This window comes from Sprattus sprattus (assembly GCF_963457725.1).
Source record: "Sprattus sprattus genome assembly, chromosome: 20".
Lineage (NCBI taxonomy): Eukaryota > Metazoa > Chordata > Actinopteri > Clupeiformes > Clupeidae > Sprattus > Sprattus sprattus.
The window spans coordinates 12,464,937-12,478,701 of record NC_137918.1 but is presented as its reverse complement, the minus strand read 5'-3'; the positions used below and the strand labels follow the sequence as shown (position 1 = coordinate 12,478,701).

The 13,765-nt window shown below is 45.4% G+C and overlaps 1 protein-coding gene across 1 annotated transcript in view; it reads left to right on the top strand.

Moving 5' to 3' along the window:
• LOC308381826 (receptor-type tyrosine-protein phosphatase U-like) overlaps positions 1-13,765 on the top strand; it is a gene marked incomplete at both ends in the record, with an annotated part of 201,270 nt that overhangs the window by 173,669 nt on the left and 13,836 nt on the right. The window contains 7 exons of the mRNA XM_080859435.1: positions 1,423-1,440; positions 4,064-4,100; positions 6,575-6,672; positions 7,936-8,052; positions 8,648-8,802; positions 9,746-9,881; positions 11,988-12,137. Coding sequence (XP_080715561.1) covers positions 1,423-1,440; positions 4,064-4,100; positions 6,575-6,672; positions 7,936-8,052; positions 8,648-8,802; positions 9,746-9,881; positions 11,988-12,137 — 711 coding nt within the window. The remainder of the gene's footprint in view (positions 1-1,422; positions 1,441-4,063; positions 4,101-6,574; positions 6,673-7,935; positions 8,053-8,647; positions 8,803-9,745; positions 9,882-11,987; positions 12,138-13,765) is intronic.

Sequence of the window (13,765 nt, the reverse complement as noted above, 5' to 3'; positions counted from 1 at the left end):
GCCAGGTTCTCTTGCCCTCTTCCTCTCAGTGTTGTGTCAAGCCAAAAATGAAATGATTGCTGAAAGCCTGTTGAAACCTCTTTATGGGCCTAGCCTCTCCTCAGGAAGCTGTGTTGGTGCTTAAGGTGAATGGAACTCTGAGCTGCACTCCGAAAAAAATAAAAATCTTCTCTGAACGACCATCTGGTGCACCATGGGAAGAGAAGAAAATAAACGCCAATCAAATCAAATAATAGGTAAAAAGCTCCAGCGAGGGAGGGCAAACAGCCCAGATCAGCTGGCCCCTGTGTTACACAGTGCTCCAGAGCATAACCTTGGCTTCCTGTTCGTCCTGGAAGGCCATTAGTGGAGGCGGCGGGGGTAACACAAGGCCAAATTTACGGCCAATGAAAGATTACAGCCTGCCAGCCTTGATTCACCTCTTATAGTGACAGAAGATGAAAACACAGGTCTGCAGTGACTTCACATGACCCCAGCAGCATCTGGTGTTGAGTGAAGAGGTCAGATTCGGGTCCCTTAAGCTTTGATTTCTTTTGTGTGAGGAAACTGCAGAAGCACCTGTTGGTTGATGTACAGCTGTTATGTGTAACTGGATGAGGTATACAGAATAGGATAGTGCAGGATGATCTCTGTTTTTGTTTGATCCCTAAAGAGTTCATTGTCATAAGTATGGCCCTAACAAACAAACATACAAAATAAAGATATAATTCAAAATATATTTTTAAAAATAGAAAACCTCATATACGTATAATGTAATTATCAGCAGCAGGACAAAATGCCACCTGAACCATTGTGCCTTTTGTCACTTTGTATTTCGATGTATAAAGTCCATGAACAAAAGCGAATCGAAAAAACATGTCTTCCCTGTGCACTTGAGCCTTTTGAGATACGCCATGACGGTACCTATACTGGATGGGCTCTAACACCACTGAATCACAGGAACACTCAGAGGCTGCCTGTGTCAATGCAGCCAATCAGGTAACGCATCGGGCCTCAGTGAGCAGGTGCAACGAGCACGTGTCACTTCCTGTGTGGAGTCGCACGACTCTGCGCTGGATTGCGTGTGTGTTGTTTTTGTCCTCCGGCGTGCAGGTGGCCTGTGCCAGCTCTCCGCAATCTCTGATTTCTGTCTGTTCTCCTCCCTCATCACACTAATTAGCCTCTTTATGTGCTCTCTCTCTCTCTCTCTCTGTTTCTCCCCCTTCTCTCTCTCTCCCTCTTTCTTTTCTCTCCCCTACCTTCTCTCTTCCCCTCCCTCTCTTTTCTTTCTCTTTCCCACTTCTTCTTCCCCTCTCGTTGTCTCTCTCTGCTTCTCTTTCTTCCTCTCTCTCTCTCTCTCTCTCTCTCTCTCTTTCTCACTTCATTCTCTTGATGCCCCCCCTCCCTGCTCTTTCTCTCTCTCATATCTCTTGCACCTCTTAGATTCGGATTAACAGGGAAGTAAGTACTCTTCTCTTCTCTCCTTTTTTCTTCTCCTCCTCCATCACCATTATTCACCCCCTGCTTGCCCTCCTCCACGATCTCCCTCCACGCCTATCCTTTCTTTCCCTCCACACTTCTTCTCTTGTCCATAAGGTCCATCCCTCCCTCCCTCTCTCTCTCTCTCTCTTGCTCTCCCTTTCGGCTCTTCCTCCTCCTCCGCTTCTTTTTGTCATCTGCCATACCTCTCACTTCTGCACCTCCGCCCGGGGGAAGTTCCCGTACCCCCCACTCCCCCACCCTCCACGCTGCTGCCTTTCATCTGTGAAGCAGTCACCTGGAGACAGGGCTGAGGATGGGGACAGGCACAAAGGGCTGGGCTGACACACACACACACACACACACACACACTAGGAGCCTCACACTCAACACCACACAAAACGCTAAACACGAAACAACACAGGCATGTTACTGGAAGGCACACAGAGAGAGGGAGTAGTGGAGGTTACAACGAGAGAGAAAGAGAAGGAGAGAGAGAGAGAAAGAGAAGGAGAGAGAGAGAGAAGGAGAGAGAGGTAAAGAGAAGGAGAGAGATAGAGAGAAAGAGAAGGACAGGGGAAAGGGAGGAGGGAAAGAGAGAAGGTGGGGGGACGTGAGAGGGGGAGAGAAAAGGAGGGAGAGAAAGCAAAGGCATGTTAATGCAGAGAGACAAGTAGGAAAAGAGAGATGAGGGGCAGAGGGAGAGAGAGAGATGAGGGGTAGAGGGAGAAAGAGAGAAGAGGGGGAGAGGGAGAGAGAGAGATGAGGGGTAGAGGGAGAGAGACAGAGGGAGATGAGGTGTAGGTAAGGCTGAAGGCAGAGTGGAGAAAGGGAAGGAGAATGCAAAGTGGAAAGGAGAGACAGAGCGAGAGGGAGAAGAAAGAACAGGGGGAGGGAGAGAAGAAAGCTGGGAAGAGATGATGAAAAAGAAAGTGACAAAGAGAAAGATCTCGAAAGAGAAGCTTACTCTGCCTGTGCAACTGTCGACTCTGGTAGTTCAGTCTTTTCTCTCTCTCTCTCACACACAAACACACACTCACACACACACACCCACTCCCACACTCCCACAGTTAATTTCTCAGTGTGTTATTTGGTGGCACCATCATCTGACGGCTGCTTCTCCTTATGGGCCCTGACTCTGCCTTCTCCTCTCCTCCCTCTGTCTCTCTCTCTCTCTCTCTCTCTCTCTCTCTCTCTCTCTCTCTCTTTCTCTCAATGCTGGCAGCTAACGCTGTTGTTCATTTTATCATCCGCCTCAGCTGCTCTCTCTGTTCAGTCTAACCTGTTCACAGCCAACTTTCTCAAGTCTTAAATCAACACGGGAAACAAAACGCATCCTCAATATGTGAGGCATTTCAGCTTTTGTTTTTTTTTTTAAGAAAAAAAACCACTAGGTGTTTACATAACTGCTGGTGGTACAAATACATGATTTTTGGATCTGTGTTTATATCCATTATACAAAAGGATTGGTTATGTAGTTCAGCATCTCTCATGTCATACACAGACACACTGGTACTTACTGTGTGTGTGTGTGTCTGTGATGGACCAAAGCACTTGCTTACTGGACGTCAGTGAGGGAGCTTTGTTGCCTTGGCGATAGCCCCGGAGGCTTACTGCGGTGGGGCAGTAAGGGTGAGGCCCAGGGGGGAGCGCTGCAGCAAAGGATCATGGGAATGTGGGGTCACTGCCCTCCTGCATGCTGTGCGCCATCCATCTCCACCCCCTGCTGTGTGGCATGGCAGACCCCTCATGTGACTGATTCATTTGTGATATTTTCATTGTGTTGTTATTTTTATTTTTTTGTTGATGGGACGGGGGGGAGGGAAGCCGTATAATTAAAATGAATAAATAAATAAATTGCCCGTGATCAGTGATGAAGAGGAATGGAGAAAGAGAGAGAGAGAGAGAGAGAGAGAGAGAGGGAATGATACATATTAGAGACCAAAGGGATGAGAGTGGACACAACACCACAGATAGGAACAGCGAAAGAGAGAGATCATTTGGGCTGGAAAGTAGTGTGAGAGACCATAAAAACAGATGGATGAATGCTGCAGAAAAGGGATAAACACAGAAGTGAAGGCCACAGATAGACAGACACGTGAGCGAGACTTAATCAGCCATCTTGTCATGTGCAGAATATCAGCCCAGAAATCTGTTTTTTTCCCTTCAGCATATGACGGCAGGCTGGTAGCCCCTTTTAAACAAATGTACCTGGATCACTGGGCTCAGAGGCGATGGATTAGATGCTCCACAGCACCAAATGTATTATTCAGTTTTCCGCGTCAACTCAAATCCCCTTCTAATCACTTATCTGATCCAGCACAGAATCATTTGTAAAAATCATGTGCCTGTGAATAATATCTGTAGCGTAGGGGGGCAGTCTACCATGTTGGAATGAAGCAGGGTCCCTTCCATCTGGAGCAGACTGTATTGTATGGAGGGAGAAAGGGGAAGTGCACTGCTTTGATTAACTGTGTGGTAGTCAAGCCGACAAGTGGTTGAGGGTTAAGATGGCAGTGGCCTACGTTGGTTGCGCTCTTTGTAATTGCATTTAAACTCAGTGTGTGTACTCTCTCTCTTTCTCTTTCTCTCTCTCTCTTTTCAGGGCTATCAACGTTCCAACCACTACATCGCCACTCAAGGTGAGTTATCACAGCTCTGTATTTTGAAGGAAAGAGGTTTTGTGTGTGTGTGTGTGTGTCTGTCTGTGTGTGTGTGTGTGTGTGTGTGTGTGTGTGTGTGTGTGTGTGTGTGTGTGTGTGTGTGTGTGTGTGTGTGTGTGTGTGTGTGTGTGTGTGTGTGTGTGTGTGTGTGTGTGTGTGTGTGTGTGTGTGCGTGTGTGTGCGAGTTATTCTTAGTGTCAACGTGATCTGTACTTCTCTTCTCATCCTCCGCGGCCATGTAGTCTAACGAGGGGGATTGAATAATTTATGAACAAACACTCTTATTGGTGTTTAATCTGCTGCTCCTCGTGGGATTGAGAACCCCCTCTTCTCCACAATCCCTCCATCCCTCCCCTCCCTCTCCACCATCCCTCATCCCTCCCCTCCCTCTCCACGTCGCCTTGGATCTTAATCTCTGCTGCTCATCTTCGGGGGAATCACTCCCTAAGTTCCTTAGTTCCCTCTGTGTGTGATATCACTGTTCTTTATGTTTGTTTTATTGCCATGGAGGACATCCCCACCCTCTTGTCAGCCTGTCTCACACACACACACACACCCAAACACACAAACATACACACACACACACACACACACACACAAACATACATGAACATACAGTCATACACACACATACTTATTGGGAGAGAGTGTCTCTCTCTTCTGTCCTCTACTTCTCTGTATCCATCTTTCATCTCTTTGTTACCTCCTCTACTTCTCTCTCTCTTTCGACGTCTCTTTCTCTCTCTTATTTGCACTTCCTCCATTTGTCCATCTCTCTCTCTCTCTCTCCCTATCTCTTCTTACTATCTCTTTCCTTCCCTTTTATTCTCTCTCTCTCTCTCTCTCTCTCTCTCTGTCTGTCTCTTTTTTCTCTCTGTTTGTCTTCATCTGTCTCTCTGCTGACAGCAGGGACCCCTCCGTGTCACCTCGTCTCACACATTAAATATAGAAAATAACACTGATGTTTAATTATGAAGGGGAGGGCCGCAGAGGTTGGGGATTTGGGACGTGATGGGCATGCCTGAGCAGGAATGGTCTCTCTGGATGGTGGTCCAGACAGCCTCTCTCCCCACCATACACACACACACACACACACACACACACACACACAGACACCCGCCCTGGCCTCTGACCGGCTGGCGGGAAGTTAGACGGTCAAGGCAAAGCGAACGTGCCAGATTACGAGAACAGATTACGTGCCGTGGCAACCCCCCCCAGACACACACACACACACACACACACACACACACACACACACACACACACACACACACACACACACACACACACACCTCCTCTGCCACCGATGTGCTCAGGCATCAACATGTACAAAATGGAGGAGTCTTGCATAGTCGTCAGTTGCTCATTCATTCAGCATACCTGATTAAAATGTGTTTGAAATGCAACCATGAGCACAACAGGCGGACATGTTCTGAATACAAGCTAAGCCTCAAAGCACCTCTGCACCCTCGAGCAAAACACTCCATGTTTGACAGAGTGTGTTAATGCATGTGTGTGTGAATCATGGGGAACTAAAAGGCTTCCACTCATTATGAAAATGCAAATGAACGTGACCTTTCATCGACCCGTGTCCCCGTCAGCTTTATAGCCCATGAGTATGCCTGGCTGTTTCTGTGGACTACATATCCCAGGGTGCCGAGTTGTTCTGAACGGCACCTCATCATAAGAACAGTGTTGATCATGCTAGAGCAAAGCAGTATCCCAAGCACAGAATAATGCATTCAGTGAGACTCCCTTAAACCTCCCTGAGGGTGTGTGTGTGTGTGTGTGTGTGTGTGTGTGTGTGTGTGTGTGGGTGTGGGTGTGGGTGTGGGTGTGGGTGTGTGTGTTAACACATGTTCTGGTGATTTGTGTCCATTTCTTGTGTGTGTCTGTGTGTGCATAGCGACAGCTATCCCTGCAGCCAGCCATTGAGCAGAAAGCACTGCAGTTTATAAAGGCAGACAGTGTAATTCTGTTCCAGGCTGGCTGAAATGGCCAGAGTTACTAATGCAGAATGACTTACTAAGTCTCTCTCTCTCTCTCTCTCTCTCTCTCTCTTTCTCTCTCACTCTCCTTTCTCTCCCCCATCCCTTCTCTATCCCTTCTTCCTTTCTCTCCTCTACCCCACTTCTCTCTTCCTGCTTCCCTCTCCATTGCCGTCCTCTCCTCTCCTCACAATCCTTCCCCCCTTTCCCTCCCGTCTTTTCTGTTCTCCTTCTCTCCTGTCCTCTTTTTTTTTTTTTCTCTCTCCTCCCTCTACTCTCTCCTCCCTCTCTCCTCTCCTCACACTCCTTACCCCCTTTCCCTCCCCTCTTTTCTGTTCTCCTTCTCTCCTGTCCTCTTTTTTTCTCTCTCTTCTCCCTCTACTCTCTCCTCCCTCTCTCCTCTATTTTCCTCCCCTCTTCTCTCTCTCTCTCTCTCTCTCTCTCTCTCTCTCTCTTCTCACACAGGCCCTAAGCAGGACATGATCTATGACTTCTGGAGGATGGTCTGGCAGGAGAACTGCTTCAGCATTGTCATGATCACCAAGCTGGTGGAGGTCGGGAGGGTAAGTGGCTCACTCTCTACCCCGGCTCCTGCCTCTCCAACTGGGGCAGCGGGTCTGACCGCCTTAGCCTCTCAGCCTCAGCTCAGAGTCTGGGGCCCCGTGAGTGAATGATTAAGGACGGAGATAATTAACCATTAATGGAGCATAAGATATATTACCGACTCGCCATAATCAAGAATTATGGTGTGTTGAAGATTTGCTGATGTCGTGTAGGAAAGTTTCTGTTCGAGGTTTTCAATGCTGAACAGCATGGAAGGGGTATTCTGAGGCCTCATCAAAGCACTGTTTACTCCAGGAGCCGAAATATTACAATATTACCTTGTCTCCTTGAACTGGCCGTTATTGATAGCAGATATCGGTAGGAGTGGTATTGGTAAAAGTCTGCATTAGCGTTTCGACTGTGGCCCCAAAATATACATCTTGAAACCTTAAATATCAGTTCTATAGGAAAGGAGACCAGAGCAAAATTCCACCCAAACCAGTCTTATCTATTCTTCTACATCACAACAGAGATATTTAATATGCTTAACCTACATACTACATATTGATAATATAGATGTGCAAATGTTCTTATAGTGCAGTTGTTATACCTCTTAATTACTTAGAAATAACCACAGAGTCAGTCATAAATTCCTTCGTCAAGCTCAATGCTCTTTACTTTTTCAACACTCGTCAAACAGAGAGAGAAACTCGCGAATTTTTACCGGAACCAAAAATATTCCTAGACCAAAGCAATCGATCCTCAGATCATTGACCAAGGCAAAACAACTAGACAACCGGAATATTGCATTGGCTTAATAAATTAAATAACAAAAGCACATTAAACCAAAAACATTTAAGCATTATCATACTAGCTGAATGTAGCATGTAACACAGTGAAGTGAACGTCCCCTAGCAGTTTCCACCAATTTCTCACTGTTAAAATACACCTACCAATACAATTATAGATCACACATTTCTTTGCAAGTGGCCAAACTTGCGAAATCGGTAGGGGTTAAAATACTTATTTTCCCCACTGTAAAGATAATATAGATGTGCAAATGCAGATAGTGCAGTGACGTGAACGTCCCCTAGCAGTTTCCACCAATGTCATCAGTCTGCTCTTGAAAGACTCTTGGAAGACTTAATCACTGTGTTGCGTCTTGAGTATCTAGAGTACTGAGCTCTTGTGTCCAGTCCCACTCCTGTGTGAAGGGGGTGACCACTTAGTATGTGTGTGTGCGTGTGTTGTGATGTATTATGCGCTGTCTCACACACACACAGATGAAGTGCTGTAAGTACTGGCCTGATGACAGCGAGCTGTACGGCGACATCAAGATCACACTCCTGAAGACGGAGACGCTTGCGGAGTACACCGTTCGCACTTTCGCCATGGAGCGGGTGAGAGAACCTGCCCCCCCCCCTGTCACTCTATCACCTCTGTCACGTTGTCACTGTGTCACTCCTGTCACTGTCACCCCCGTCACTTTGTCTTACCATTAGCAATTACTTTTTTGTCACTACAGCTGTTCAGCGATAAATGAGTTTAACACCTCGAAGTTAACCCAAGATATTTTTTTTAATGGGCTTGCCTCTTAAACCACTCTTGGCTGGTGCTTTTTTTTTTCCAAGTCCTTTTATGTGGCCAACTGTTCAATGAACCTTTAAGATACGGAGAGAGACAAAACACAAAATATATCACACAAAAGAACCGTGACATAATGAGGCATTATTCCATATGGTAAATGTTTTATGGCTTATCTGACCTGGTGACACCCTACCCTTAGTTCATTCCCTTTCTGTGTTCTGATTGGCTCATCTGGCTCACATGCTGTTCGTTTTTCTAACCACAGCGGTTCTGATTGGCTCATCTGGCTCACATGCTGTTGTTTTTGTTACCACAGCGGTTCTGATTGGCTCATCTGGCTCACATGCTGTTGTTTTTGTGTTCTGATTGGCTCATCTGGCTCACATGCTGTTGTTTTTCTCACCACAGCGGGGGTACCCTGCCAAACACGAGGTGTGCCAGTTCCACTTCACCTCATGGCCCGAGCATGGCGTGCCCTACCATGCCACCGGCCTGCTAGCGTTCCTGCGGCGAGTGAAGTCCTGTACTCCACCGGATGCTGGCCCTGTGGTGGTGCACTGCAGGTAAGACTCCGCACTCCTACCAGCTGTGCATCAGCGAGCCCCTCTCACACACCCCATGAAGCATGAGGGGAGCCATATGGCAAAAACTCCCCCAAGCTATGGAGAAGTGTGGCGTGAGTTGGCCACATTATAGAAATATTACATTTGTATTCTGATCTCTTAAAAACTCCCCCAAGCTATGGAGAAGTGTGACGCGAGTTGGCGACATTATAGAAATATTACATTTGTATTCTGATCTCTTAAAAACTCCCCCAAGCTATGGAGAAGTGTGACGCGAGTTGGCCACATTATAGAAATATTACATTTGTATTCTGATCTTTTCAAATCTGCCGAAATTGCCTTGGAAGGGGGCTCTGTTTTAAAGCGGGCATGCATCCATAATGTTACTTGAAATTCTGCCTCTGGAGTTCATGTGTTTCATTTCTGTTTGTTATTGAATATGTATGGTAAGCATTAGGGGTGGGAATCTCTTGGCACCTCACAATTTGATTCTGATTCAGAGGTCAACAATTCGATTCTAAACCGATTATCGATTATCAATTCTAAACCGATAAAACGAATATCGATGCATCTCGATTTTTAAAACATTTGAGTTTGAGTTAAAGAAAAACAACAGATGAATCACCTTCTCTATTTTTTTATTAGAGAAAAGCTTTTTCTTGTCACAATTATGACCTTCTATGAACAATGCAATAATCGATGCAGCTTGCATTTCAACACGATATGGATGTAAAAATTCTGATTATGAGCTTTTCTCATGAAGAATCGTTCAAGAGAGAATCGAGAGAAATCGAAGAATACTTTTTTTTCCCACCCCTAGTAAGCATACTGACAAATGCAGGTGTTGAGGCTAAATGCTATCCTTCCCTCCTCCTCATCCTCCTCTTTCTCCACCGCCCCTCATTTTTGACCTTTGACCTCTCTCTCTCTCTCGCTGTGGCAGTATGGGGGCTGGCCGGACAGGCTGCTACATTGTGCTGGACGTGATGCTGGACATGGCTGAGTGTGAGGGGGTGGTGGACATCTACAACTGTGTGAAGACACTCTGCTCCCGACGGATCAACATGATCCAGACAGAGGTAAGAAAAGATGGCTAGACAAACAGTGGTACAGGAGGTAGAGAAGTCATTTAGCAATCAGAAGGTTGCTAGTTTAATTCCCTGTCGAAGTGTCCTTGAGCAAGACACTGAACCCCCTAATTGCTCCTGATGTGCAGTGTGCCATCAGTGTAAATGTAAAAAATGTGTATACATCCTTGTAAGTCACTTTGGATAAAAGCGTCTGCTAAATGAATAAATGTAAATGGATAGAGTGAGGGGAGAAAGAGAGAGAGAAGAAGAGAGGAATGAAGAGACACTTGACTCACAAGGTCTTCTTTGCATTGGAATGAGAGAGAAAGCGAGAAAGAAAGAGGGAGACAAAAGAATAAAGGTTCTCTTTAGCTTGACAGTAAAAACCAGAGTTCGAGACGGTGACAGGAAGAAAGAGACAAAGACCTCATGGAGCCTCATCATTGTCAAGAATGTTCTCTCGTTCTCTCTCATTCACTGTCATTCTTCCTGCTCAACAGTGCTCGTCATTCTCCCCTGCTGGTAACAGACACGGGGACGTGAGCACGTAGTCTTTGTGGACGTCCTGACAGTCTCAAAGGGAGCGGGCGAGAAACTGAGCACGTGATTGAAATATCTGTGCTGCTTCGTATCACTCGGTGACAGAGACTCTTTACAGGATCATCACCAGCTGATAGTCTGTGAGGGCTTAAGTGATAGCGGCTCTTTTCAACCCGTCGGCTAATTTCGCTTTTAAATTTTAATGTGATATTTCTCTTTGCCTTTGCTGGATTTGCTGGATTTATATCTCGTATCGGCTGCCTTGGTGGTAATTTTCTAATACCACAGATAAACGGAGACTCAGAGACTGGTGTTTAATCAGGAACAAGGTTTTATTCTTTGCAACGATGCACGGTCCAGGGAGAGAAGAAAGGTTTCGCACAAAGATTGACCCGCATATCTAATTAAACAAGGAAACAGTCTGAGTTTAAGAATCCTAAACAGGAAAAGGGGCATCTGTCACTCATCCCAACTTGACATGAACATGTACGAGACGTCGCCCCTGACACAGAAACTGCCACACTATCAGTTCACACAGAAAGGCTGAAAATAACAAACAGGAGCAGCGAGGGAATCCGAACGCTGCTTCAACTTAGTCCAGTGATGGATATCACGCACAAAGGAACATTTAAGAAACGCATGAATAAATTGCACACAAAGAATAATGTAAGGTCCGTAAAAATAGTGATTCATATCTGATATCTTCTTATCTCATAAGAGAAAAAAATCGTGCAACAGTTCAAATAGAGGGACTGCTTTTTTCTGTCTCAAAGTATATCCCCACCCGTGTGTGTTCATGTAATTCGCTTGATTTAATCTCATGTTCAAAGAGCGAGCTGATATCCATGCAGACACCGTCGCTTATTACCATGTCTGTTAATGATGTGATGGTGACATTTTCACAATCACAGGGGGATACGCCTGCTTTTGGATTTCTTTCTACCTTTACAGAATTCAAGCATTTTCAGTGCTTCACAACAACAGTGACACTAGTCATTAGAACTTGAGTGGACCTGTTTACTAGAGCTGTTTTCACAGGCAACTGTTTGTGTGGTTGCGTTATAGCACTCTCTGTTGTAATATCTAATATGATTACTAATGTTTGGCATTTATTACTTGTGTTATTATATAATTACTAATGTCGGTTTTATAGTCATCAGTAGCATTCTCTGATCATTCAATGTGTCTGTCTCTTATCTCTCAAATTATCAAGAGTAATATCACCTGCCAAAGTGATGAAATCACAGTCTTCAGTGTCCACCGTATGATGAAATCAATGCCTGTCTGATTGGCCCACAGTTTGATGTGGCTGTAGAAGCGAGTGTGATTTGATGGCCTCCTGTGGTGCCTTTGTGCGTGTGCGTGTGTGTGTGTGTGTCTGTGTGTGTGTCTGTTTGTGTGTGTGTCTGTTTGTGTGTGTGTCTGTTTGTGTGTGTGTCTGTTTGTGTGTGTGTCTGTGTGTCTGTGTGTGTGTGTGTGTGTCTGTTTGTGCATGTGTGTGTGTGTGTGTGTGTGTGTGTGTGTGTGTGTGTGTGTGTGTGTGTGTGCGTGTGTGTGTGTGTGTCGGATCCACAGGAGCAGTACGTGTTCATCCACGAGGCCATCCTGGAGGCGTGCCTGTGCGGAGAGACGGCCATCCCGGTCAGCGAGTTTGCCCTCACCTACAAGGACATGCTGCGGGTGGACACACAGAGCAACACGTCCCAGCTGCGAGAAGAGTACCAGGTGAGGACCACATGCTAACTCACACCCCCACAGCACACAGAGAGCAGAGGACAAGAGAGAGAGAGAGGGAGAGGGAGAGCAGAGAGAGAGAGAGAGCCTCAGACTACAATTAACCCCCACAGCACACAGAGAGCAGAGGACCAAAGATGAGAGAGAGAGAGAGAGAGAGAGAGAGAGAGAGAGAGAGCCTCAGACTACAACTAACCCTTCAACAGCAGGCAAATGACCAGTAACACTATAACAAGGTCGTCTTCAACACAAGAAATACATGTGCAAAAAATGAAAGAAAGGAGAAATGTATTCTTGGTTAAAATGGCCGTATTATATTAAAATTGTGTCATTAGTTATTACTCTTGTATAAGTGATTGCAAAGTATGAGTGTGTTGTCATTGACATGCCATATGCCATGAAGTAATACATATACTCAATGGTGTAGTAGTTACAATCTCACAAGGCCACAGTAGTAGGAGACACCATACTAATTCATTCTTAAATGCTCATTGTGTTCTCCAGAATATTCTCAGAACTTGCTTATTGGGCTACCTTTACACCAACTAAGTACATTAAGGAAAAAGAATAAATAGTTAATAGTTAATACCACTGTGCATAAAGTCACCTAACAAACTCTCCTTTTTAAATCATCCTTTAGCAGTGAAGCTGCTGTTTGTACACGCTTCATATAGACTTACCTTCAAGTTCAGGCAATGTGCTCATGGACAAACCTAACTCACAAGAGGATTAGCATTGTCCGAGTCTCGACAGTCTATGTTTTTGGCTGGAAGCTAAAAAAAAGATTCAATACTCAGAAGTGATGTACCAGTGCAGCGCAGAAAAGGGTTACACTGAGGACGTTTCAAATCAATTCTCTACCAAATCCTCTTCCCTTTTGATGGAAGGGAATTGTTTCCTGAAAAGGCAGTTGTGTGTCTCTTGAAGGATGGGCTTTGCAAAAATGGGGGGGCGAGCTCCAAATCACAATCGTAACAACAGGCCTTGAGACATTTAAATGGATGGTTTGTCAAAGAGACTTGTTTTCATGTGTCACTGTCGATCAGTGCTTTCGACCCCTGCAGCCCCTGCACAGGTGTGGGAGTCTCTCCAACAAAACTGTTCCTCCGTCTGAACCAACAAAAAGTAGCACTTTGACAGCATTGGAATTGTCCACATTTTCACGTATCACAGTAGCTCATTGATTAGCACGCTAGCTATGAGTTGATTACATACCACATACCCACGAGGCTTAAGAAATCATTGAATCTATTACCATGATGTAAAAACCTCACCTCCCTCTAATTATTAAGCTGTGATGTGACATAAAGGTTTTTGAGGAACAAGAATGGTAGGGAGTGTGCAATTGGGCTAGTAGAGCCAGTTAAGGGATAGACATTGGGTTACCAAGATGGGGATCTTCCCAAATAGTGACCCCGCATAGATGTATAAAAACTGTGTTCATAACTCATTTATAAGGGCTTGTTAATGACTTACAAAGGGTGTACAACCTAATTTATAACCTATTTATAAACCATTTATGGAGCCTTATTGTAAAGTGGTACCAACAACATTCCACTATGGGATGTTCAATGCTAGCTAGGTGCTACTGCCATGCATTGGGTGTCTGTAATGAAGGC